Source organism: Liolophura sinensis, chromosome 11, assembly GCF_032854445.1.
Source record: "Liolophura sinensis isolate JHLJ2023 chromosome 11, CUHK_Ljap_v2, whole genome shotgun sequence".
NCBI lineage: Eukaryota > Metazoa > Mollusca > Polyplacophora > Chitonida > Chitonidae > Liolophura > Liolophura sinensis.
This window is the reverse complement of record NC_088305.1, coordinates 28,342,243-28,368,700: the sequence shown is the minus strand read 5'-3', so window position 1 is coordinate 28,368,700 and position 26,458 is coordinate 28,342,243. Positions and strand designations below refer to the sequence as shown.

At 39.2% G+C, this 26,458-nt stretch overlaps 1 protein-coding gene across 1 annotated transcript; it reads left to right on the top strand.

The window, feature by feature from the left end:
* The first annotated feature begins 20 nt into the window (after positions 1-20).
* On the top strand, positions 21-26,413 carry LOC135478283 (mucin-2-like). Its single transcript, XM_064758558.1, has 18 exons — positions 21-27; positions 843-989; positions 2,427-2,930; positions 3,224-3,286; positions 7,264-7,767; positions 10,068-10,181; positions 13,008-13,511; positions 15,352-15,498; positions 16,920-17,423; positions 18,200-18,304; positions 19,836-19,898; positions 20,658-20,993; positions 21,236-21,739; positions 21,997-22,521; positions 22,783-23,249; positions 23,685-24,162; positions 25,054-25,547; positions 26,234-26,413. The coding sequence occupies exons 1-18, from the start codon at positions 21-23 to the stop codon at positions 26,240-26,242; spliced, it is 5,475 nt and encodes a 1,824-aa protein (XP_064614628.1). The 3' UTR covers positions 26,243-26,413.
* The last annotated feature ends 45 nt before the right edge of the window (positions 26,414-26,458 follow it).

Genomic DNA, 26,458 nt, shown 5'->3' with positions numbered 1-26,458 from the left:
AAAACAACACTGTTGAGATAATGACTGGTATACTTTGAAATTGCTATAGATCACCCCCAAAAAAACAAAAACAAACGAACAGAGGAGTCGCCTTTTTACATAGTAAACCTATTTGTAATGTAAAACCATACAACAAAACCTTTTGTAAACCTTACGATGACAAAAATTTCGCCAAAAGATAGAAGTAAAAAACAGAAGAAACTGATAAAAGGAAATTAAGCTCACATGTGATTATTATGAAGCATTAATTTTGGTCTGCTATGAACCAAGAAATCCCAAAATGGTCTTTATGGTGACACCCCAAATGTCCAGTCACAAGTTCATGCATCACATTACACATCACATTACACATTACATTACACATTACACATCACATTACACATCACATTACACATTAAATTACACATTACACATTACATTACACATTACATTACACATCACATTACACATTACATTACACATCACATTACACATCACATTACACATTACATTACACATCACATTACATTACACATCACATTACACATCACATTTCCTTCCTGTTAATCAACAGCTAACCTAGAAAGCTGTGTTTATATACATACTTTTGGGACTTTCTCAACAATTTCAAATGTTAATTCTATTGATGTTACCTAAAGTGCATATTTAGTATAAACTGTTTTAAGAATGTTTAAATTTTCATTCAATTCATGTTACCTAGAAGGCATATTTAGTTACTATATGTGTTAAGAATTTGAAGAACTGAAGTCCATTTGATGGTAATATATGTAGTAACTGTTTTAATACTGCTATTCACTTTGAAAGATTGCCTCATTAATTAAATGTATTTCGGTTTGATACAGTGACAGCGACAAAGACGACCCAAACAGTGACAACAGTGAAGACCTCTGGGTCTCCATCACCGCCAATTCCAACCAAACCTACGACATCAGGAGTAGAGCGGACACCCTTGGTGACCAGTTCTAAAACCACAAAGGTTGTAACCACAGGTGAGTGGTAAACTTGACCAACTAGTCCAGTCCAGACCCAAACTGAAGTGCAAGCCAGTCTACAAATGCTGTCCATAAGTCTGGATTGAAAGCCACTTGCCTGCCAGAGGCTTGTCTGTGGTGCATCCGTGGAATGATTGTGGAATATTGTTCAAAAAGTACAAACTTAAAAGAGAAGAAAATTTAAATATCAGTCAAATACCATTGAAAAGAGTATGCGTTTCCTTACAGGTGCATGCCATAAAACAAATTCTAATATGTACCTCAAGTTGATAAATTATAAATAAAGTCAGCACCTAAATCTGCTGGGGGGGGGGGGGGGGAGAGAGAATTGCCATCGGAAACTGCCGAAGTGCAGTTCATACATTTTCGGTAGAACTCTTCTTCTCAGAAGACAGCAAACAGTACAGTTCGTTTTCCACTTGATGATCGGGAAACCGGAATGTTGGATGTCGGTTTCGAGTTTACACGAACAAGCCAGAGTTTTAACTGCTTATTGGCTGAGGGGCAACACACCCCCAGCATAAATTACAGGGTGTTAAAGATGGAGGACGTCATGGACTCAGCAATTTATGCCAGCTTTGCCGTTTTCAGGCTTTACATGTATGGCAAGGAATCGCAAAATTATGCAGCAGGCACCACCAGATAGAAAAAAATATGCTCTTTTCAGCCCGTAGTGTCATCTTTTAAAGTTTTCTTCTCCTTTAAATTACCAGTTTTATCTGCTGGAAACAAGTGTATATACATGGTATAATTTTAGGCTTGTCACTTGATGAAAAGTGTGACTAACGTGACTGAGGGATTGATCATTAAAGCTGTCTTAGACTTTGATCAGACTGAGCCTTAATGTGGTACCTTTCCTAAACTTTGATTTGCATTCAGACAGTAATATTCACGTATGTCATGAAAATGGTACTCGTGTTAAAAATAAGTTACCAAACAAAGTCACAATTGTTGTGCAGTAAAACAAATTTAACTTAACTTAAAAACTGATTTGAATCTAAGACAGCTTCACCATGATGTATGGGATTCATTTTTGCAAAGAACACATACATTTTTTTTATTTGTTTATTTGATTAATATTTTACATCATACTCAAAAATAATTAACTAATATGATGGAGGAGGCTAGGATTATGGTGGGAAAGAAACTAAGCAGAGCCGAGGGGAGTAAATGAGCATTATTACCACAGGGATATACTCTGCTGCTTCCTGTTGCCATTAGGTACAGTATTTAATTTGAAATCCTACGGGATCAGATTGGCTGCTTCAAGTTACCTCAGTCGTCATCTTGGAATCTCAAAAGTTTCCTGGGCACATTTTAACTTTCCCTGTAGTTGCAAACCCCTATTGTTTATGTGAAAGGAAACAAAAATGTGTATAAAAGAAAATTCCGGATCCATGTAGGCCACTGACTCTGCGTTTGGTACAATTACAGTTGTCACAGAAACAACCGCACAACCACCATCAGGGGAGACCACTCCTGAGTACTGTATCCTGGAGGATGGAATGAAGGATCCACAACTTTTGCCAGATGATTCTATCCAGGTGTCTCAGCTTGACCCCTCAAGTTCTCCTGAAGATATCCGTCCTGAAGGAAAGTCAGCCATAATCCCTGTGGACACAGCTAACCCTCCTTACATCCAACTGGATCTGACTCCCAATGGTGAAGACCCCGTTGTTGTTGGCAGAGTGGTTGTAACAGGAAATGTTGGCCGTGTAGCCATTGAGAAGAGAGATAACCCAACTGAAGAGTTCACCAACCCATCTGGAACAGATTCTTTTGAAGTTCCAGAAAATGGTGAAATCCAACTGCCCAAGGACTTCACTGCTTCAGACATTCGCATCACACTTTTGGAACCGAAACAGGAAGAAGCTGTTCAGACCCCAGTAGAGAATTATGAAGTGGAGCTGGAAGTGTTCTGCTGTTATGAGCGAAAAGGTAAGAGTTTAATCAATGCTCGCTTTAACTTTTCTAATGAAAAACTTAAGCTCAATTAAGTTTTGGAATCTGTTCGTCCATCTGTTTGACCATGTTATAGCATTTGATTGGCTACTTTTTGTCTGCAGGACAGCTCCTGAAGTACATGTCCAAATGTAATAAACTTTTGTTTAAAGATATTTATGAAGATCTTAATAAATAATAAGGTTTGTTTTTTTTTTTTTTGTTTTTTTTTTTTGTCCATTTGTCCATTTTGTCATGCTTAACCATTTTGACTGGCTACTGTTTGTCAGCTCCCATACCAACCACAACAGACTCAGGTGTCTTGGCACCTTCTTGGAGTACAACTGGTTTGAGTAACTATATGTATATACGTACATGTAGCTCTTAAGAATTACGAATATTTCAGTTAAAGGAGACATAGAAAGGTTGAGGGATGCTACCCCCAGGACAGACAGAGTTGCCCTTAAACATGCACCGTATGAAAGAGGTGAGGCCTCTGTGGTTAGCATGCCAGCACAGTACAATGACCTAAGAGTCTCTAACTGAAGCAGTTGCTGTGAGTTCCAGGCCAGCTCATGCTGGCCTCTTCACTGGTTGTACATGGGAAGGTCTGCAGCAGCAACCTACTGATAGCTGTGTGTTTCTCCTGGGCGCTGTTCGGTTTCCTCCCACCATATTGCTAGCTGCTGCAGCATAAAAGAAATATTCTTGAATACTGCTTAAAACACCAATCAAATAATCAACTAAATATGTGAGAGGTAAGTTTGTATATGATGAGATTCGATCGCTGATATAAACATAAGCTATGCTGAAAGGGTGCTTTATCTTTGAATTTGGACTCTGATGTAATTCAACATTGAGTTTTATTTATCTAACTTTGAATATGTTTAGTTGTCACTGAGAAGACCACACAACCACCATCAGGGGAGACAACTCCTGAGTACTGTATCCTGGAGGATGGAATGAAGGACCCACAACTTTTGCCAGATGATTCTATCCAGGTGTCTCAGCTTGACCCCTCAAGTTCTCCTAAAGATATCCGTCCTGAAGGAAAGTCTGCCATAATCCCTGTGGACACAGCTAACCCTCCTTACATCCAACTGGATCTGACTCCCAATGGTGAAGACCCCGTTGTTGTTGGCAGATTGATAGTCACAGGAAATGTTGGTCGTTTAGCCATTGAGAAGAGAGATAACCCAACTGAAGAATTCACCAACCTATCTGGAACAGATTCTTTTGAAGTTCCAGAAAATGGTGAAATCCAACTGCCCAAGGACTTCACTGCTTCAGACATCCGTATCACGCTTTTGGAACCGAAACAGGAAGAAGCTGTTCAGACTCCAGTAGAGAATTATGAAGTGGAACTGGAAGTGTTCTGCTGTTATAAACCTAGAGGTAAAGTTGGACACTGTTGATCATAAAAAGCTGGGTAGTCCAGCCATGTGCAAATGGCCATTATGGGAAGCTTTTTTCTGTTCATGTCAAAATATCCATTATATTAAGTTTTGACCAAATAAGAATTAGTTCTATGCAGGAAATGGGCTACTATCCATGTCCAGTTGTGAACTATAGGAAACTGGGTTGTCATGTTTATTTCTTTTTTCATTTGATTGGTGTTTTTACACCACACTCAAGAATATCTCACTTATAGGATGGCATCCAGCATTATGGTGGGAGGAAAGTTATGATCATCCGCAGGTTTCTGCAAGGCCTTCCAACTTATGGCCAGGTTGTCATATCAGTTGTAGAAAATTCAGTCAGTAGAAAATAGGTTATAACCTTGCATTGCATTTTGTTTCCGTGGCTAAGGAAGAAGGCAATGTATGCCCAACTGTGTCCCTTTTTGTGTGTTTTTGGGACATAATATAATAAATTTACATGAAAATATGCCTATTCAGACTTGTAATTTGATGTTCACAAATTCAGAAACAGATGGTCACTTGTTTTAATATTTAGGTAATAAAAACTCTAAAGTGTAAACAAATTTGTCATTTGATGTAGTAGTGGCGACAACCCCGATGGTGACATTGCCAACCACACCCATTGGTCAAACCACACCCATTGGTCAAACCACACCTACAGGAGAGAAAACCACCACCGTAACCACATCAGAGACAACCACCGTCGTGACCAAAGGTGAGGTCTGACTTAACTGCCATAAGGAAGAATTGTGGACAGATTCTGTAGTTAAGCCTGTAACTTTCTCTTATGAATTTTAGCTGAATCCCAGACTTTGTGGTACAACACAGTTTTAGGTAATACCTTCAGAAGAATTTAATGTTTCAGACACCTGTGCTCAGCTTCTGGGTCTGATTTCTTTGAATCATACATAGCATATATAATGGAATTAAATTATGTGTTAAATTTGGAGACACATTGTCAAGAAAGTCCCCATGTAAAATAGCAGTCGGACAAGGCGAAAGTCTACCCCCATGACTTTTTGCTGTATATATGAAAAAATATGAAAAATATATGGTGAACTCTGTCTGTAGTAGAGTAGATATTGGGTTGGTTGAAAATGATCTTTTTGTATTCATGGAATTATTTGCCCTGCTCTATGCTGATGACACTTATCATGACCACGTCTGTTCAAGATCTCCAATAAGCATGTGATATATACCTACAATACTGTCAGAAATGGAAGCTTGAAATAAACAAGGAAAAGACAAGGGTAGTAATAATTGGGTGTAGTAAAAATATTACTCACCAATTTAGCATTTGGAATAACAGAATCGTTGCCTTAAACCATTTTAAATGCTGAGGAATTTTCTTCAGTTATAACAGGAATTTTACGTTTTGTAAGAAGCAAAATGTGCTGTCCGCAACAATTAGGATTTGTATTCCCTGTTAAAAACGCAAAGAAATTTAGATCTACCATCGAGGTGTGTGATAGAATTATTTGACCAAACTGTTATGTCTGTGTTGTAATGTGACTGTGAAGTGTGGGGGTGGGGGGTGTGGTCGTGTGGGCGGGTAATGTAAACTGTGTTGTGGCAGCTGAACTAAAACTTCTCAAACTTTTACTGAGACTGAGGAATTCTGCTGCGAATTATAGGATATATGGTGAATTTGGTAGATATCCTCTTGACACACACTAACTGACCTAAAATTTTGTCCACAAAAGTGCATTTTTAGAGGCAAATAAATGTCACAAAATATTATTTCCGTTGCTGAAACTTACAACTTTCCAGTAGAATATTAAGCCATGTTCCAAGCAACTTCAAAACACCTTTCTAAAATCAACAGATCTCTGAGAATCCGGAAAAATGGGCAAGTTAGTCATGGACGAAAATTTATGGTCATTAGGGTGACACTCAAAACTGGTGTGATCGGCTGCTGGGCTAAAATATTAATTTCAAACCAAAAGAAATTAAGCAGTATCGTGTAGTGAACACTTATGCAACAACCAACTAAATATACCTGGGGAAAGCAAGTTAAGTTATGTTTACATAATTTAGGACTACATAATGTGTGGACTAGTTAGGTATTTCCTAAAACCAAGTGGCTAATACAGTGTGTTAACTGACGGTTATGTGATCAGTTTATTAAAAAATGGATAGAAGCTGTTAGAAAAATCCCCCAAAAGCCGCTTTTGCAAAGAAATTGACCAATCTCGAGTTAGAAAAATACCTTTGTCTTACATGACCAACTCTCACTTTCTTTACTATGCTTTTGAACATCAAATCAATCACTCCCTTGCCAGATGGACAAATGTTGACTTGTTTCAACTAATTTGTAGTAAGTGCAAAAGCTGCGTAGGTGACGAAAAGTATTATGTTTTTGAGTGTAACTTTTTTTTAGTGAGAAAAAGAGCAAAAAAATTTCACAGTATTTTATTCGCAACAAACGATCACATGGGTTAACAGCTTGTTCATAAGTAAGAACCTTGAGGCCATGAGAAGGTTAGCACATGTTAATCATGTCTTGTCTAATTTTTGAGTATTATTTTTCTCGTTGACTTGTTGAATAGTACTTTATCACCATTTCGCCATACTAAAGGATGTTTCATGCAAACGCCGGCTGTCAGGACAGTTATCCCACAGTTTTGCTGGTAGACCATCCTACGTAAGGCAGGAAAGAAAGATAGCAACATTTTGAAATACCTGTAGCCTGTAAGCATCTGTAGAAAGTGTAAAGTCTACTCCATGATAAAACTATGTGCACACATTTTAAATGTTGTTATTATTTACCAGTTCTATTTTATTGTTTAAAACATAAGAAGGTGCATGTTAGTTAAACTAAAATGATCTGAAGTACATAATATAATAACAATGAAGGAAATTCGCTAAATATTAAGTTAACTGAATCTTTTGTGCTTGTATAATTACAGTTGTCACAGAAGCCACCCCACAACCACCATCAGGGGAGACAACTCCTGAGTACTGTACCCTGGAGGATGGCATGAAGGACCCACAACTTTTGCCAGATGATTCTATCCAGGTGTCTCAGCTTGACCCCTCAAGCTCTCCTCAAGATATCCGTCCTGAAGGAAAGTCAGCCATAATCCCTGTGGACACAGCTAACCCTCCTTACATCCAACTGGATCTGACCCCCAATGATGAAGACCCCGTTGTTGTTGGCAGAGTGGTTGTGACAGGAAATGTTGGCCGAGTAGCCATTGAGAAGAGAGATACCCCAACTGAAGAATTCACCAACCCATCTGGAAGAGATTCTTTTGAAGTTCCAGAAAATGGTGAAATCCAACTGCCCAAGGACTTCACTGCTTCAGACATCCGTATCACACTTTTGGAACCGAAACAGGAAGAAACTGGTCAGACTCCAGTAGAGAATTATGAAGTGGAACTGGAAGTGTTCTGCTGTTATGAACCTAGAGGTAAAGAGGCCCAATGTTACAGGAAGTTTGGTACTAGCCATGTGCAAATAACCATTACAGGAAGTTTGGTACTAGCCATGTCCAAATAGCCATTACAGGAAGTTTGGTACTAGCCATGTCCAAATAACCATTACAGGAAGTTTGGTACTAGCCATGTCCAAATAACCATTAAAGGAAGTTTGGTACTAGCCATGTCCAAACAGCCATTACAGGAAGTTTGGTACTAGCCATTTGCAGATAACCATTACAGGAAGTTTGGTACTAGTCATGTCCAAATAGCCATTACAGGAAGTTTGGTACTAGCCATTTGCAAATGACCATTACAGGTTGTTTGGTACTAGCCATGTCCAAATAACCATTACAGGAAGTTTGATACTAGCCATGTCCAAATAGCCATTACAGGAAGTTTGGTACTAGCCATTTGCAGATAACCATTACAGGAAGTTTGGTACTAGTCATGTCCAAATAGCCATTACAGGAAGTTTGGTACTAGTCATGTCCAAATAACCATTACAGGAAGTTTGGTACTAGTCATGTCCAAATAGCCATTACAGGAAGTTTGGTACTAGCCATGTCCAAATAGCCATTACAGGAAGTTTGGTACTAGTCATGTCCAAATAGCCATTACAGGAAGTTTGGTACTAGTCATGTCCAAATAGCCATTACAGGAAGTTTGGTACTAGTCATGTCCAAATAACCATTACAGGAAGTTTGGTACTAGTCATGTCCAAATAACCATTACAGGAAGTTTGGTACTAGCCATGTCCAAATAACCATTACAGGAAGTTTGGTACTAGTCATGTCCAAATAACCATTACAGGAAGTTTGGTACTAGCCATGTCCAAATAGCCATTACAGGAAGTTTGGTACTAGCCATGTCCAAATAACCATTAAAGGAAGTTTGGTACTAGCCATGTCCAAATAGCCATTACAGGAAGTTTGGTACTAGCCATGTGCAAATAGCCATTACAGGAAGTTTGGTACTAGCCATGTGCAAATAACCATTACAGGAAGTTTGGTACTAGCCATGTGCAAATAACCATTACAGGAAGTTTGGTACTAGCCATGTCCAAATAGCAATTACAGGAAGTTTGGTACTAGTCATGTCCAAATAACCATTACAGGAAGTTTGGCACTAGTCATGTCCAAATAGCCATTAAAGGAAGTTTGGTACTAGCCATGTCCAAATAACCATTACAGGAAGTTTGGTACTAGCCATGTCCAAATAACCATTACAGGAAGTTTGGTACTAGTCATGTCCAAATAACCATTACAGGAAGTTTGGTACTAGTCATGTCCAAATAGCCATTAAAGGAAGTTTGGTACTAGCCATGTCCAAATAACCATTACAGGAAGTTTGGTACTAGTCATGTCCAAATAACCATTACAGGAAGTTTGGTACTAGTCATGTCCAAATAGCCATTAAAGGAAGTTTGGTACTAGCCATGTCCAAATAACCATTACAGGAAGTTTGGTACTAGTCATGTCCAAATAACCATTACAGGAAGTTTGGTACTAGTCATGTCCAAATAGCCATTAAAGGAAGTTTGGCACTAGCCATGTCCAAATAACCATTACAGGAAGTTTGGTACTAGTCATGTCCAAATAACCATTACAGGAAGTTTGGTACTAGTCATGTCCAAATAGCCATTACAGGAAGTTTGGTACTAGCCATGTCCAAATAACCATTACAGGAAGTTAGGTACTAGTCATGTCCAAATAACCATTACAGGAAGTTGGGTTCTGTCCAAGTCCAGATGTCAATTACAGGAAACTAGGCTTAATCCATGTGCAATATGTCTATTATACAATGTTGTGTTCTATATTTTAATATCCAAATGATATCAGATGTCCTTAATTTGAACGTTGGACTGCATTTTGTTTCTTTGGCAGAGGAAGGAGGCTATGTGCTCACCACTGTTTGCTTATTTGTTTTTTATTGATGATGTCAACTCATGCTGGCTTCCTCTCCGGCTGTACGTGAGAAAGTCTGCCGGCAACCTGTGGATGGTCTTGGGTTTCCCCCAGGCTCTGTCCGGTTTCCACCCACCTTAATGCTGGTTGCTGTCGTATAAGTGAAATATTCTTGAGTACGGCGTAAAACACAAATCAAATAAATAAATGAAATAAATTTATGATGTCATAGTGGAAAAAATGGTAATGAGAACATGCAATTTCAGTTTTGTAATGGACATAAATGTTCTTAATTTGGAAAAGTGTTAAGATGCCCTGCTTTAACAACTGAGTAGACCAGTAAAAAGCTCTCAAAGTATGAACAAATATGTCATTTAATATTGAAGTGACCACAAGCGCGATGGTGATACCGCCAACCACACCCATTGGTCAAACCACACCTGCAGCAGAGAAAACCACCAAAGTCACCACATCGGAGACAACCACTGTTGTCACCACAGGTGAGGTTTTGTCTTGAGAAAGAAATTCAGACAAATTTTGTCCAATCTGTTATCACTTTTCTTTTTTTATTGAAGTGTTCACTGAATCTTTAGACTGAACTTTGAGGTTAAACAAGATTTTGGGAAATAGCTATAGAAGATTTTAATGTTTGAGACTCCTGTGACTAGCTTCTGGGTCTCATTCAGACTGATACATATCAAGGCTTAACTGTGATGTTTTTGAGGCCATGTTGCAGAGAATTTCCTAAAAGTGGCATGTGGAGTAACGTTCAGTCAGGAATCTTACAAGATGTGATGCAGAAAACCTTGTAGCCTCTAACCCCTTTAGCTTGTGTGAAATCTGTTCATCTTTAAAACAAGGTGCACACATGTTAAAGTGTGGTGATTATCTTACCTGTTTTCTTGTATTTCAATGTCTAAAACTTCAGCTCTTTAGCGTTAACTGAAATACTCTCAGGTGCATAATATGACAACCATGAAGGAAAGAAGTTAGCTGCATCATTTTTATGGTTCATGTATTATTACATATATTTTATTCTTTAAAACCTAGAAGCTGAGTGATAACTAAAATGATCTGAAATACATAGTATAATAACAATGAAGTAAATTAGCTGCAGATTAAGTTACATGTAAGTACATATTTTGTGCATGTACAATTACAGTTGTCACAGAAGCCACCGCACAACCACCATCAGGGGAGACCACTCCTGAGTACTGTATCCTGGAGGATGGCATGAAGGACCCACAACTTTTGCCAGATCATTCTATCCAGGTGTCTCAGCTTGACCCCTCAAGTTCTCCTGAAGACATCCGTCCTGAAGGAAAGTCTGCCATAATCCCTGTGGACACAGCTAATCCTCCTTACATCCAACTGGATCTGACTCCCAGTGGTGAAGACCCCGTTGTTGTTGGCAGATTGATAGTCACAGGAAATGTTGGCCGTGTAGCCATTGAGAAGAGAGATAACCCAACTGAAGAATTCACCAACCCATCTGGAACAGATTCTTATGAAGTTCCAGAAAATGGTGAAATCCAACTGCCCAAGGACTTCACTGCTTCAGACATCCGTATCACACTTTTGGAACCCAAACAGGAAGAAGCTGTTCAGACTCCAGTAGAGAATTATGAAGTGGAGCTGGAAGTGTTCTGCTGTTATGAATCTAGAGGTAAAGTTGTCCAATATCCATTACAGGAAGTTGGGTATTAGTCATGTCCAAATTGCCATCATGGGATATTGTGTTATATCCATATCCAAATGTCAATTGCACATTTGGAAGTTGGAGTCTGTTGTAGTTCAGATGTCAGTTACAGGAAGTTCAGTTTTATCAAAATGCAGTATAAAGTCTATTATATGAATCTGGTCATACATGGGTAGGTCTGGCAGAAACCTGCAGATTGTCTTGGGTTTGCCCCTAGTCTCTGCTTGCTTTCCTCCTAGTATAATGCTAGCTGGCGTCATTTAAGTGAAATATTCCTGCATAAGCCGTGAAACGCCAATCAGATAATGAATATGTATTATTATCCTACAATTTAATATCCAAATAATTCAAATATCCTTTATTTGAACCTGAGTTCTGACCTTGGGCTACATTTTATTTCTTTGGCCCAGGAAGGATGATATTAAAGTGTTCAGCATTGTTTGCCTACATTGTATTTGTCTTTAATGTATGATGTCACAGTATAAATTTTATGAAACCTGCCTTTTCGGTTTTATAAATGACATAAATGTTTAGATTTAGATAAATTGGGAAAATGCTGGGATGTCCTGCTTTAATAACTAAGTATTAAAGAGTGTAAGAGGATAAACAAATTTGTCATTTCTTATTGAAGTGACCACAACTCAGATCGTGACCACACCCATTGGTCAACCCACACCCATTGGTCAAACCACACCCATTGGTCAAACCACGCCCATTGGTCAAACCACACCTGCAGTAGAGAAAACCAGCACTGTGACCACATCAGAGACAACCACAGTCGTCACCACAGGTGAGATTTAACTTAATTAACTCCCTGGAGACAGAAATTTAGACAGCTTCAATTCAACCTACAAATTTTTGGTATAATGGTACGGTTTAGGGGAATAGATCAGCAGATTTTAGTCTGACCCCTGTTGCCTAGCTTCTGGCAGTCTGAGTTAGATTGAGGTATCACAACTGTGACTCATACTGTTTAATTGGTGGCCATCTTGGGAAGATTTTCTATACGACACATTTTTGCTGATGCAAACTTCTAAGCCTATTATCTTATGTAGGTAAACTTATTTGCATTTGTTGGGCACAGACTTATTTAAAAAAATTATTTTAACATCCAGTAGAAAGGTCTAAGTCCAGAGTTTTGGAATAAAACAAGAACAGTTTTATCACAAGCAGATCTAGCTAATGGAATGCTGAAATGTGCAGTTCAAATGCGAAAATATTCAGGAGTTTATTTGTCTCGAGAGGGAAACTCCTTACGTATGGAAACAAAATGGCTGTCTATAGAGCTTTCATCTCAAAGAAAGTATTAAGGTTGATCCTGTTTTGGAATGCAGATTTTATGTCTTTAGGTTAAGCATTTCTTCTTTTCAACTCTTATGCATGTAAGTATTTGGTTTATTAAAAGTGATTATCTGAAAATGTCCAGGACAAAGACGTGATTGCAAATACCTGTAGCCTCTAACCATTGAGGTACATGCAGCAAGCTTTAATCTACGTACACACGTTACATGTAGCTATGGAGATTCTCTGCGAGTTTCTTTATTTTAGTGTTTTAGAATTTGAATGTTTACAATATAAGGAAAACTGTGAACTGTCAGCTGTATCTCTTGCACATTTGAAATTACAGTTGTCACAGAAGCCACCACACAACCCCCATCAGGGGAGACCACTCCTGAGTACTGTACCTTGGAGGATGGAATGAAGGACCCACAACGTTTACCAGATGGTTCTATCCAGGTGTCTCAGCTTGACCCCTCAAGTTCTCCTCAAGATATCCGTCCTGAAGGAAAGTCAGCCATAATCCCTGTGGACACAGCTAATCCTCCTTACATCCAATTGGATCTGACTCCCAATGGTGAAGACCCCGTTGTTGTTGGCAGAGTGGTTGTGACAGGAAATGTTGGCCGTGTAGTCATTGAGAAGAGAGACAACCCAACTGAAGAATTCACCAACCCATCTGGAACAGATTCTTATGAAGTTCCAGAAAATGGTGAAATCCAACTGCCCAAGGACTTCACTGCTTCAGACATCCGCATCACACTTTTGGAACCCAAACAGGAAGAAGCTGTTCAGACTCCAGTAGAGAATTATGAAGTGGAACTGGAAGTGTTCTGCTGTTATGAACCTAAAGGTAAGTTTACTCTAATTCAACAGATTGTGTGGAAGAGTTCATTCAAAAATTTTAGTGAATTAATCAGAATGCTGATGAACCAGAGTTTCCGTCTGTCCAGGCCATAGTCTGGTATAAAGAGTATCATAAAAGCTTAAAATACACAAACATTCAGTATTGCCAAGTGATGTCTGTAAATACAGATTTATTGTTTTTTTTATACATCTATGCTTTTTTTTAACAGAAACATGGCTGTACACAGGCCAAATACCCCAAAAAGACAAAGAATTTACAGGTGTCATGACATTTAAAAACAACTTTTTCTTCTTGTTTTCAGTCAGTAAGGTACATATGCCTGGCAAAGAGTGTGACCTTACTTTTAACCCATAAATGTGACTGCTGTCATTTAAGTGAAAAACGTTGGGTACATCTTTAAACCTCAAATAAATAAATATGAAATGCCTAGCAGTGGAAGATATAATGAAGCATTTGCCTTGTAGGTGGGAGACCTAAGTACAATTTATAGCTCGGAAAAAACAGACAAATATTTAATTGACAATTTTGCTACTTGCTTGAGGCCCTCACATGTGTGTACATGTAAGTCAGGCTCCTATTTTGATTCTTGGACACTGTGTTGATGTAACAGGTATATTTTGAAATTTATGTGAAAGCTCCAGCAAACAAAGGAACAGCCTTTTCAGGATAACAGTTTCATTAGCCACGTGACAACCAATTTAATAATTCTTATCAGAGTCTTCTGCTTACAAAATGTCTTAAGGGCAGTGTGTTAGTCAAACCCTCACTAAAAGATAAAGCATTGAAATATATCTCATTTTTGGTTATAACAAAATGCGGGGCCAAATGTGGCAAACAATGGAGTCACAAAAAGTATTCAGGGCCATATCTGGAAAATCATTAAAGGTTCTGATCTCAACTTTAATGGTGATATTGTGACTGCAGAAAGAAATTTTAAAAACACAACTCAAAATAATGTTCTCTAAGAGCTTCTAAATCTGTGAATGAAAGAAATTTGTATGAAAACTTAACTTTTAATATCATATTTTTGTTTAATTTACTTGTTAGTTTTAATACAGCTTCTTTAGTTTGGGTGGCCAACAGTTTGGGGCCCAAACTTTTTCCAGAACCAAAGTGACTTCAGATATGGCCCTAGGATTATTGCATTTTCTCCAGGATTTTCAGTCATTCCACGGATTATTGCAATTTCTCCAGTATTTTCAGTCATTCCAAGGATTATTGCAATTTCTCCAGGATTTTCAGCCATTCCAAGGATTATTGCAATTTCTCCAGTATTTTCAGTCATTCCAAGGATTATTGCAATTTCTCCAGTATTTTCAGTCATTCCAAGGATTATTATAATTTCTCCAGTATTTTCAGTCATTCCAAGGATTATTGCAATTTCTCCAGTATTTTCAGTCATTCCAAGGATTATTATAATTTCTCCAGTATTTTCAGTCATTCCAAGGATTATTATAATTTCTCCAGTATTTTCAGTCATTCCAAGGATTATTGCAATTTCTCCAGTATTTTCAGTCATTCTAAGGATTATTGCAATTTTTCCAGTATTTTCAGTCATTCCAAGGATTATTGCAATTTCTCCAGTATTTTCAGTCATTCCACAAATTATTTAAATTACACCATTATTTCCAGTGATTTCCAGTACAGATATTACATTACACAACTCATTTCATTCCTGTTTTACAGCCTACCTAGAAAACATACGTTGGATTATGAAATGATGTTCACATTCTTAATGAATAAATGTAGGAATAGTTTTTATATTGTACGACAAATCTCATTGAGAATGAGCGCTGCTGAATGAACATTGTTCTCTTCAATGCAGTGACCACGACCAAGACAACCCAGACAGTGACAACGGTTAAGACATCTGGGTCTCCTTCGCCGCCCATTTCGACCAGACCTACAACATCAGCAGTAGAGAAGACCCCCTTGGTCACCAGTTCTGAAACCTCCACAGTGGTCACCAAAGGTGAGGGGCTAGCATCAAGAACGAGACCTAGTAATAACAAAAACTGAAATAAAAGCCAAGCTTAAAGGAGAAGAAAACATAAAAACGATGCCAAAATCAGATGAAAGGGCATCAAAACTTATGTGCAGATATGATCTTAAATATTTTTGGGGATTTTTTTTCAGGAGAGAAGGGTATTTGAAAATATTTTTGAATGGTGGGTATTTGGGACCAACTTTTGGTATTTATCATTGTTGCATAATAATGTTCTAAATAAGTATGTGATGCTTGTCTAATATATTTATTTGAATGTGAATTTGTTGTTTACATCGAAACATATGCATTTAACCTAAATTATGATAATATTTATGAACATATTAAATATATAAGTACGATCCAAATTGAGGTTTAATACATTTGTTAGCTGAAAAGAACAAATTCTAGTACAAAAATATTTATTAAACCTGTGTTACATAATCATTTATGATATTATTTAAGAAAGACTATAAATACCTAAAGGTGGTCCCAAATACCCACCGTACAAAAGTTATTTTCAAGTGTCTTTTTCTCCTTAAGGAAAAATCAGAAAAGATATTGAAGACCACATTTAGGAATAAGTTTTCGTACTCTTTCATCTGAACTTTGTCATTTTTATCTTTTCTCCACCTTTAAATACTGTAACTGTACACACAGTCCATTTGCAGGGCACTTGGCTGCAGAGGCTTGCCTATGGTGCTTCCATGGAATGATTGTGGAAATTTGAAAGAATTGTCAAATAGTTCAACAAAAAGTGTGTTTTTTTGGGGTTTTTTTTTTTAATTCATCCAGGAGTTGTTATATCATTCACATGGTGTATTTGTATTTGTTCCGAAGTAGGAATATGGCCAAGGTATTATAAAGCTCCAGTAAACTTAGAACAGGCATCGTATATGTAACTTGGGATATGATTCCTGAAGTTTAATTTGTACTGTTTTTTTCATTAATTTTGAAGTTGTCATGAAAGACAAAAACAATGTTTAGTATTAAAATGAAATATTACTGAAATGTATGTGGGTCAGTAACATGGTTTGAATTAAGGCTAAGACTGACTTGTACCTGAGGAAGATATACCGTGGGACACATGGGACCCATTCTGCAATGAGCACATTAATTTAGATAACACATGGTTACCATGGTAATCTTTTACAGTAATGTTTGGCTATGGCTGGTAGGTACACATGTGTAACTCATATAATGAAAAAATGAATGAAATCCAGTTGGTTCAGGTTGGCAGCCGCATGACTCAACTGCAGCCAATTTATTGCATATCTGAAAAGCTTCATGGAAGTACCTTAATTTTCTCTTTTGCGCGAAAACTTTGATGTTCGTGGTATTTGACGAATAATTTTAAAAATATATTAGAAATCCGTGAAAACCTCTAAACACATTTGGTACATTTACAGTTATCACAGAAGCCACCACACAACCACCATCAGGGGAGACAACTCCTGAGTACTGTACCCTGGAGGATGGGATGAAGGACCCACAACGTTTACCAGATAATTCCATCCAGGTGTCTCAGCTTGACCCCTCAAGTTCTCCTAAAGATATCCGTCCTGAAGGAAAGTCTGCCATAATCCCTGTGGACACAGCTAATCCTCCTTACATCCAACTGGATCTGACTCCCAATGGTGAAGACCCCGTTGTTGTTGGCAGAGTGGTTGTGACAGGAAATGTTGGCCGTGTAGCCATTGAGAAGAGAGATAACCCAACTGAAGAATTCACCAACCCATCTGGAACAGATTCTTATGAAGTCCCAGAAAATGGTGAAATCCGACTGCCCAAGGACTTCACTGCTTCAGACATCCGCATCACACTTTTGGAACCGAAACAGGAAGAAGCTGGTCAGACTCCAGTAGAGAATTATGAAGTGGAGCTGGAAGTGTTCTGCTGTTATGAGCCTAAAGGTACATTTTCAACCATTGTACATATATATAGAAAGGTAACTGAATGGTTGCCTTTCTTTAAGATCACTAGAATTACACTTGCATTTGTAGGTTCACTGGTTTTTTGCTTACATAGGAACATGGACTTTGTCTTGAAACTGTCTAATAATAAATGCAAAACAAAACCTAAAATCAAATTCCTAAAATTTCATTAATGGAATAAGCATCATAGTCTGTTAAAATTACATACAGTATGTTTTTTGATTGTAACAAAGAGAACAGGCCTAGCCTGTAATAATTTACAAGTAAGACAATATCCCTACACAGTAAGGGCTAGAAACTGATTAATTTGAGAAGTGACACCCCAATGTCCATCTCCATTATAGTGACAAAGAGAATACGTGTAGCCAGTGCTGAATGTCCTTACTCAACCAGTACCTCCTAACATCAGCAAACTGAAGATCTAAGATAAGATAAAATAAAGATTTGCCTCTAAATGTGTAAGAAATGACTTCATATGCTGGGGTAAGTTTTATAAGTGGGATTCTGACAGTAGGACTGTGGGAAGTAGTTATATGTACATTTAGTTCTGTTCAGTCTTTGGAACAGTAACCACTTCCTAGTTCCATTGGGTTCTCTCCACAGCATGGCTGAATACTGTCTATGTGGTGGCAAGACTTAATCCATTCATTCATGTTTTTTGGGTTCTCTCCACAGCATGGCTGAATACTGTCTGTGGCGGGAAGACTTAATCCGTTCATTCATGTTTTTTTTTTTTTGTTTTTTTTTTAATACAGTGACAACGACAACAATGACCAAGACTGTGACAACGACTGTGTCACCTCCCCCATCTGGTGAAGAGAGTACACCTTTCGTTCAGATTACAACTGTCATTACAACAGGTAACCAGCCAGTAATTTGTTCTTTCCATTACTGCTGTACAGTTCCCAGTTGTACAAAAACATACCAGCTAATATCTATTTATATTTTATATTTACACATTTTATTTATTCATTTTGTATACATATTTATTCGATTGGTGTGCATCATTCTCATGAATATTTTGCTTACACGACATCAGCAATTATTATGGTGGGGGGAAACCCAAGCTTTCCCCGCATACGACAGTTCAGGAAGCCACCTTAAGCTGTACTCACAGTGACTTCAGCGAAAAGAGGCTCCTGACCGAGTCATTGTGCTGGGCTACCACTTTGATCACTTGGCCACGGATGCGCCAAATTATATATTTAAGATTTTTGTGAAACCCAGCAGAAAATCCATTTGTCTAAAGCCATGGGTATATTAGGAATAGATTTAGTTCATGATTGATTTACTCTTACCCAATTTTTTTTTGAGCTTCAAGTTGAATGTGGTATTAAGACAGCTTTGAACTGTCCCTGGGCACTTAGACGACAGATTGGCTATCGATGGTGTTTTCAGCCAATCACAGGCTTTAATTCCAAAGTACTTATTGATGAAGAAAACGTCTTCATACGAAGACAGTAGGGGCGGAGCCAAAGAAACCGTGCGCCGAGTGAGCAGACATTGATTGACAGGTCACCGACCATGTGACATAACGGCTGTTGGGTTGACACACTGACAGACCAGTGACAGGAAGAGAGGGCGTGGCTTTGCATGAAATACCCAATCAGTCATCTAAATGGATAGAGGCTCCGCCCTGTCATAATCGTGAAGACTTTTCATAATGACCTCTGTCCTATACTAAACAGTAATTTACTGCTGACCTACCACATTTGTGCCTGGTAAACCTCACCTTTGAAGAAAACAGGGTATCAGCACCTCATTTTCCTTGGACAGTCCATCTCGGTAATATTTTCGTCAGTAAATGCACGAAGATTTATTTATACATGTAAGATTGAGTTTTAATGCCATACTTTTTTTACGTATTTTTTTTACGTACAAATTTTTTACGTACACATCTCAGGTGAAGTTCAGGGGTTCATGCGGGAAAATGGAGAGCCTGGAATAAATCACCAATTCTTGCCCTGTACCCCCATCTCTACTGGGATTTGGTTTGGTCAGCAGTGGCAAAAATAATGCTTTGATTCTACGTGCCAGCAAGTGCCCTATCTACGTTCATTGATAGTTTTGTGTGGCAACCAAACAGCTGATCAATCCTTATTCTGTAAGCTGGAATATCACTGGGCCCTGATGGCAGTGACTGATAGACGGCACTGTTCTGTGCAGACTTACATGAAGTTTGAAGATTATCACTGGCTGCCCACTAATATCATGTATGTCACAGATGGAAAAGTTTGCCATTATTTTAACTCACTTTGCAAAAAGCACTTCATTTTCCTGAGCTAATATAATGCTGGCTGACATTTTGTATTGATGAAAAATTCTTGTATTATAAACAGCAATTAAAAGTGGAAGGTATTATAAGAATGCTGACGTTTTGTCTTTATGCAGTCTCACCTAGTGGAGAGGAAACAACCACAACAACAACGGTGACTGGGCCTCCAGCCACAACCGGTACAGCTGCACTTTTATCATGTTACATTTTTTTTTTTTTTTGCTGGTCTCCCATTGATAGTTATAAAGAGCATTGAAATTTCATTGATTTAGTTTCTATGCCTTGAAGGGTTTGAAATAGAGAAGATGTCAAGAAAAAACTTCCTTGAATATCACATTGCAGTATGTTGTGTTTGCATCTGCAACATGAGTTATAACAAAATTTCAAAAATGGGGCTAAAAGAAAAAGGGTGAGATGGGACAGATGCTATCCTTTTGCATTGTTTCCTCAAGCAAAATGCCCTTTGTTCTTTGTTCGGTTTGTAATAGGCAAGGTTTCATGCCGTTTGCTTCACCAAGAACTTTTGATTTTAGAATCAGAACAACCACAGCCATTACTGACCATTACTGAAAGTAAAATGTTCAGTAGTCTAGTTAGATCATATTCTTAATGTTTATCAAAATGTAAATTGTAAAAACAAAGACCAAGTGGTGTGAGTGCTAGGTTTTTCTTCTATAAAGTTAGACCTTGGGCCTATGAGTACAGTGGCTCAGAATGCAATTGCTCAGGGTCCAAAACACTCTGCACTCATTCTTAAATACAGTAAGCATCAATGTGAAAAAATAGAAATGACAGTTTTTTATTCCCATTTCACAAGAACAAAATAGTGTTCAGAACTGTACACTCACTTGATGCATGAAAAATCAAATATGGAAATTTTTTTCTCTATTATGAAGTGAATAAATTTTAGTCATATTAGAACCATGCTTTGATTATAGTGGCTCTTACAACAGGTGGGCAAACGGAGAGACCTCTGCCAACCACATCAGTTCCTACTACACCTGGACAAACACCTTTTGAAACTGAAGGACCAACAGCTGTACCAACTACCTCAGCTCCTACAACACCTGGACAGACTACTCGACCAACACCTGTGCAGACTGAGGGACCAACACCTGTACAGACTCATGGACCAACACCTGTGCCAACCACCTCAGCACCTACAACACCTGTACAGACTGAGGGACCAACACCTGTGCCAACAACCACATCACCCACACCAACCACAACAAAGACGGATGTTTCGGCACCTTCTTGGAGTACAACAGGTTCAAGTAAGTATATTACCAGCCCACAATGTTAACAATATTCTGGAAGTCCCTGCTACTAATAGCACAGTTTTGTATTTCGGGGCCATTTAACCTGGACTTGTTCAGCTGTATATGTATGACTCAGCAGTAAATTTAGACATACTTGTTTTGTTTTGTTTTTTGGGCTTTTTTTGTTAGCATGGTGTGTGGAAAAGAGGATAGCATTTTTCATATGGATTCTTTTGTTGTTTTTTTTTTTTTTACAGTTGTCTCTGAGGAGCCCACACAACCACCATCAGGGGAGACAACTCCTGAGTACTGTACCATGGAGGATGGAATGAAGGACCCACAACTTTTGCCAGATGATTCTATCCAGGTGTCTCAGCTTGACCCCTCAAGCTCTCCTCAAGATATCCGTCCTGAAGGAAAGTCAGCCATAATCCCTGTGGACACCGCTAATCCTCCTTACATCCAACTGGATCTGACTCCCAATGGTGAAGACCCCGTTGTTGTTGGCAGGGTGATAGTCACAGGAAATGTTGGCCGTGTAGCCATTGAGAAGAGAAATGACCCAACTGAAGAATTTGCTAATCCATCTGGAAGACAATCTTATGAAGTCCCAGAAAATGGTGAAATCCAACTGCCCAAGGACTTCACTGCTTCAGACATCCGAATCACACTTTTGGAACCCAAACAGGAAGAAGTTAGTCAGACTCCAGCAGAGAATTATGAAGTGGAACTGGAAGTGTTCTGCTGTTATGAGCGTAAAGGTACGAGTTTAATGGCTGAAACTGTCAAACAAAATGTCAAAAACAGAAATATTTTAATTCAATGCCTGAAAGAGACATCTAATAAATTGCAGTTCATATCACTGCATTTTTATTTTTACCATATTCTGCTATGGAGAAGTAGATGAAACCACTTCAGACGAAGGTTTCATATTTGGTATGCATGCTCATTTTGTGGTGAACTGCGTGTATGTTACTATTGAAACTGCAGCTGTTTCAATCAATTTTCTGCTTTCTAGGGATGCAGACTGAGGGACCAACACCAGTACAGACTGAGGGACCCACACCTGTGCCAACCACTGCAGCTCCTACAACTCGTCAACTAACACCTGTGCAGACAGTACGGCCAACACTTGTGCAGACTGAGGGGCCAACACCTGTGCAGACTGAGGGACCAACACCTGTGCCGACCACTGCAGCTCCTACAACAGCTGTACAGACTGAGGGACCAACGCCTGTAGAGACTGAAGGACCAACACCTGTGCAGACAGAGGGGCCAACATCTGTACAGACTACTGGACCAACATCTGTGCCAACCACTGCTACTCCTACAACAGCTGAACAGAATGAGGAACCAACACCCGTTCCATCCACTGCACCTCCTTCAACAACCGGTCAAACACCTGAAGGCAGAACAGGACAACCTGTAACAACACCCGTAACAACTGGAGGATCAACAGCTGTGCCAACCACTAAAGCTCAAAATATTTCAACTACAACAGATTCAGGTGTTTTGGCGCCTTCTTGGAGTACAGCAGGTTCCAGTAAGTATATCGATCAAGCCCTGAAGAGCGAAAAATATTCTAGAAGGCTTACTACTGACAGGACAAGAAAGGTTTTTTTTTTTGGGGGGGGGGGGGAGGGGGGAGGTTGTCCAGTAAATTAAAACATTTTTTGCCTGTAACAGACACTCAGTCGATCAAATTTTTTTTTATCATTTCCTTACAGCAATGAGGTTCTTTGAAATGATTTGCTTCTTTTTATTTTCATTCATTTTTTTTTTTTTTTTTTTTCATTGGTTACAGATTTCACTGAGGAGACCACACAAGAGACCACCCCTGAGTATTGTACCATGGAGGATGGAATGAAGGACCCACAACTTTTGCCAGATGATTCTATCCAGGTGTCTCAGCTTGACCCCTCAAGCTCTCCTCAAGATATCCGTCCTGAAGGAAAGTCAGCCATAATTCCTGTGGACACAGCTAATCCTCCTTACATCCAACTGGATCTGACTCCCAATGGTGAAGACCCCGTTGTTGTTGGCAGAGTGGTTGTCACAGGAAATGTTGGTCGTGTAACCATTGAGAAGAGAAACAACCCAACTGAAGAATTCACCAGCCCACCTGGAATAGATTCTTATGAAGTCCCAGAAAATGGTGAAATCCAACTGCCCAAGGACTTCACTGCCTCAGACATCCGTATCACACTTTTGGAACCGAAACAGGAAGAAACTGGTCAGACCCCAGTAGAGAATTATGAAGTGGAACTGGAAGTATTCTGCTGCTATGAGCGTAAAGGTACGAGTTTAATGGCTGAAACTGTCAAACAAAATGTCAAAAACAGAAATATTTTAATTCAATGCCTGAAAGAGACATCTAATAAATTGCAGTTCATATCACTGCATTTTTATTTTTACCAAATTCTGCTATGGAGAAGTAGATGAAACCACTTCAGACGAAGGTTTCATATTTGGTATGCATGCTCATTTTGATTGCTCATTTTACTCTCTACACTTACAGCCAGAGAGGAAACCAGCATCAGCTGGACTTGAACTCCCAGCGACCACATTGGTGATAGGCACCTGGGTCATACCACTGCGCTAGCGCGCTAACCGACTCAGCCACGGAGGCCCTGCTCATTTTGTGGTGAACTGCATGTATGTTACTATTGAAACTGCAGCTGTTTCAATCAATTTTCTGCTTTCTAGGGATGCAGACTGAGGGACCAACACCTGTACAGACTGAGAGACCCACACCTGTGCCAACGACTGCTGCTCCTACAACTGCAGAACCAACACCTGTGCAGACTGCAGAACCAACACCTATGCAGACTGAGGGGACCAACACCTGTACGGACTGCTAAACCACCAGTAACAACAAGTCAACAAACCGAAGGACCAACACCAGCAGGAACTACTGCAGTTGTTTTAACACCCAAACAAACAACCTCACCAGCTGTTAGCACAACCGTGCACGTCACTCCACCGCCGGGGAGCTCTGTTCCAACAAGTCCAGTTCCAGTTTCATCACCAGCTGGACCCCGTGAACAGAGCACTCCCGTGAGGACAACAGCTGCAACCTTGGCCACAACAGAACAAGATTTGGAGATAACAACAAGAGTTGCCATGACAACAAAGGGGACCAGATCTACAGCTATTCCCTCTGTCACAACCACATCAAATCCAAGTAAGTTTGAGCGGTTTGTTGAATTTTACTGAGCGAGAAGAACATATTCAAGGGCAATTTCTGATTGTGCTCAGCAGGGTGTGGGTTTGTGTGTGGACAGTGACTTTTATAAGACAGGTGATATACATATAGGAGCATCTCATCATTGTGATCACTTTGAGTTCAAGTGCAGCTCATGCTGCCTTCCTCTCCTCAAATGTGGGAAGGTCTGCTAGCAACCTGCAGAAGATCATGGGTTCCCAGTTTCCTCCCACAACAACGCTGGCCTCTGTTGTATAAGTGAATTATTCTTGAGTATGGCATAAATCACCAATGAAATAAACAAATACAAGAGATATACACCAGTGAAAAAAGAACTAAATATTGTTCACCATTAAGCATACACAATAAAATGTTTTAATTGTGTTCCTACAATTAACGAACACTGAAAAGGTAAAAAATCTTGCTGTTCTTTGAATGATTTAATGTGTGACTGCATTGCTTGGGATTTAAAGTGGTGCCTAACAATTTTTCTGAGGAGTCATTAGATAAGTGAACACATATTATGTTCTTCTTGTATCAGGGTGAGTTCATGCTGCCAAACTCCTGCCACCACTGAAGTGTCATGCCGAAGACACCAGACATGACACCTCACGCAGTCACAATCGGGCCAACCAGTCATGTTTCCTTGCTCTAACCTCTCAGTGCTGAGCACGAAGCAAGGCAGCGAAAAGTACCACTTTTAAAGTCTTTGGTAAACCTGACCAAGGTTTAATCCGGGTATCCTGTGCTGTTCTGTGATGATATTTTTCTGTTAACGTTACCATTAATTTGGAAAGGCAAATTTGACCGCTGATATCTGAAGATTTCGTCAATTTGTCCTCATGTAGACAAATTCTGTTCCTGTTTCAGATGTGTCTGGGACAACTGCTGAATCTCTCACTACCCCTGAGTACTGTACTCTGGAGGATGGAATGAAAGATCCAGAACTTTTACCAGATGGCTCAATTCAGGTGTCTCAGCTTGACCCCTCAAGCTCTCCTCAAGATATCCGTCCTGAAGGAAAGTCAGCCATAATCCCTGTGGACACAGCTAATCCTCCTTACATCCAACTGGATCTGACTCCCAATGGTGAAGAACCAGTTGTTGTTGGCAGAGTGGTTGTCACAGGAAATGTTGGCCGTGTAGCCATTGAGAAGAGAGTTAAACCAACTGAAGAATTCGCTATCCATCTGGAACACAATCTTATGAAGTCCCAGAAAATGGTGAAATCCAACTGCCCAAGGACTTCACCGCTTCAGACATCCGAATCACACTTTTGGAACCGAAACAGGAAGAAGTTGGTCAGACTCCAGCAGAGAATTATGAAGTGGAACTGGAAGTGTTTTGCTGTTATGAGCGTAAAGGTACGAGTTTAATGGCTGAAACTGTCAAACAAAATGTCAAAAACAGAAATATTTTAATTCAATGCCTGAAAGAGACATTTAATAAATTGCAGTTCATATCACTGCATTTTATTTTTACCAAATTCTGCTAGAGAGCATGTAATTTGCTACTACATTGTTCTTTTATTTATGCATTTTTATGAACAGTTAGAATAAAAACCTGACTGAGGTAAATTGGCAAGAGACTGCACTTCATCGGTTGTGGGTGACCAATTGCCAACTATCACACAGTTGTTACTTAATTAAGCTCTCTCCCACTCCTCCCTGGTTTTCACTGTGGCAAACTTGTACACAAGCAATTAATGTTCTTCTGTATTAAAACAGTGTAAAATGTGGTTGGTTGTGAAGCATGTGACCCTTTGGCTTTGGAAGCCATGTGTTTTCATGATAACACACATGCATTTCTACCTTCACTGGTTTTGATGTGAAACGTTGTGTATATTTAAATCTTGAGTGAGGGTTATTTATGTATGCTGTCAGTGTGACCTGTGTGAAAAGGCTGTCAGTCTCACCTGTGTGAAAAGGCTGTCAGTCTCACCTGTGTGAAAAGGCTCATTCATATGAATGAAACATGACAAACAGTCTAACAGTGACTCTGTGTACTCTATAGCAAATGATTAATTTAACATGTAATAATTTTTTTTAAGTTTCTGTGAGGACGACAGTCATCCCTGAAATCACCACAAGTGAACTAACTCTAGAGTCAACTAAACCTGTGTTAACCACCACAACTGTCACAACATCTGGACAAACACCTGTGCAAACTGAAAGACCAACACCTGTACCTACCACTGCAGCTCCTACAACACCTGGCCAAACACCTGTGCAGACTGCTGCTCCTACAACAGCTGAACAGACTGAAGGACCAACAT

What these genes read in the sequence shown, in the direction of transcription:
- LOC135478283 (XM_064758558.1), top strand. An exon ending in TACAACTGTCATTACAACAG is followed by an intron (nt 18,305 to 19,835) that starts GTAACCAGCCAG and finishes GTCTTTATGCAG; the next exon opens with TCTCACCTAGTGGAGAGGAA. An exon ending in CTGCTGTTATGAGCGTAAAG is followed by an intron (nt 21,740 to 21,996) that starts GTACGAGTTTAA and finishes TCTGCTTTCTAG; the next exon opens with GGATGCAGACTGAGGGACCA.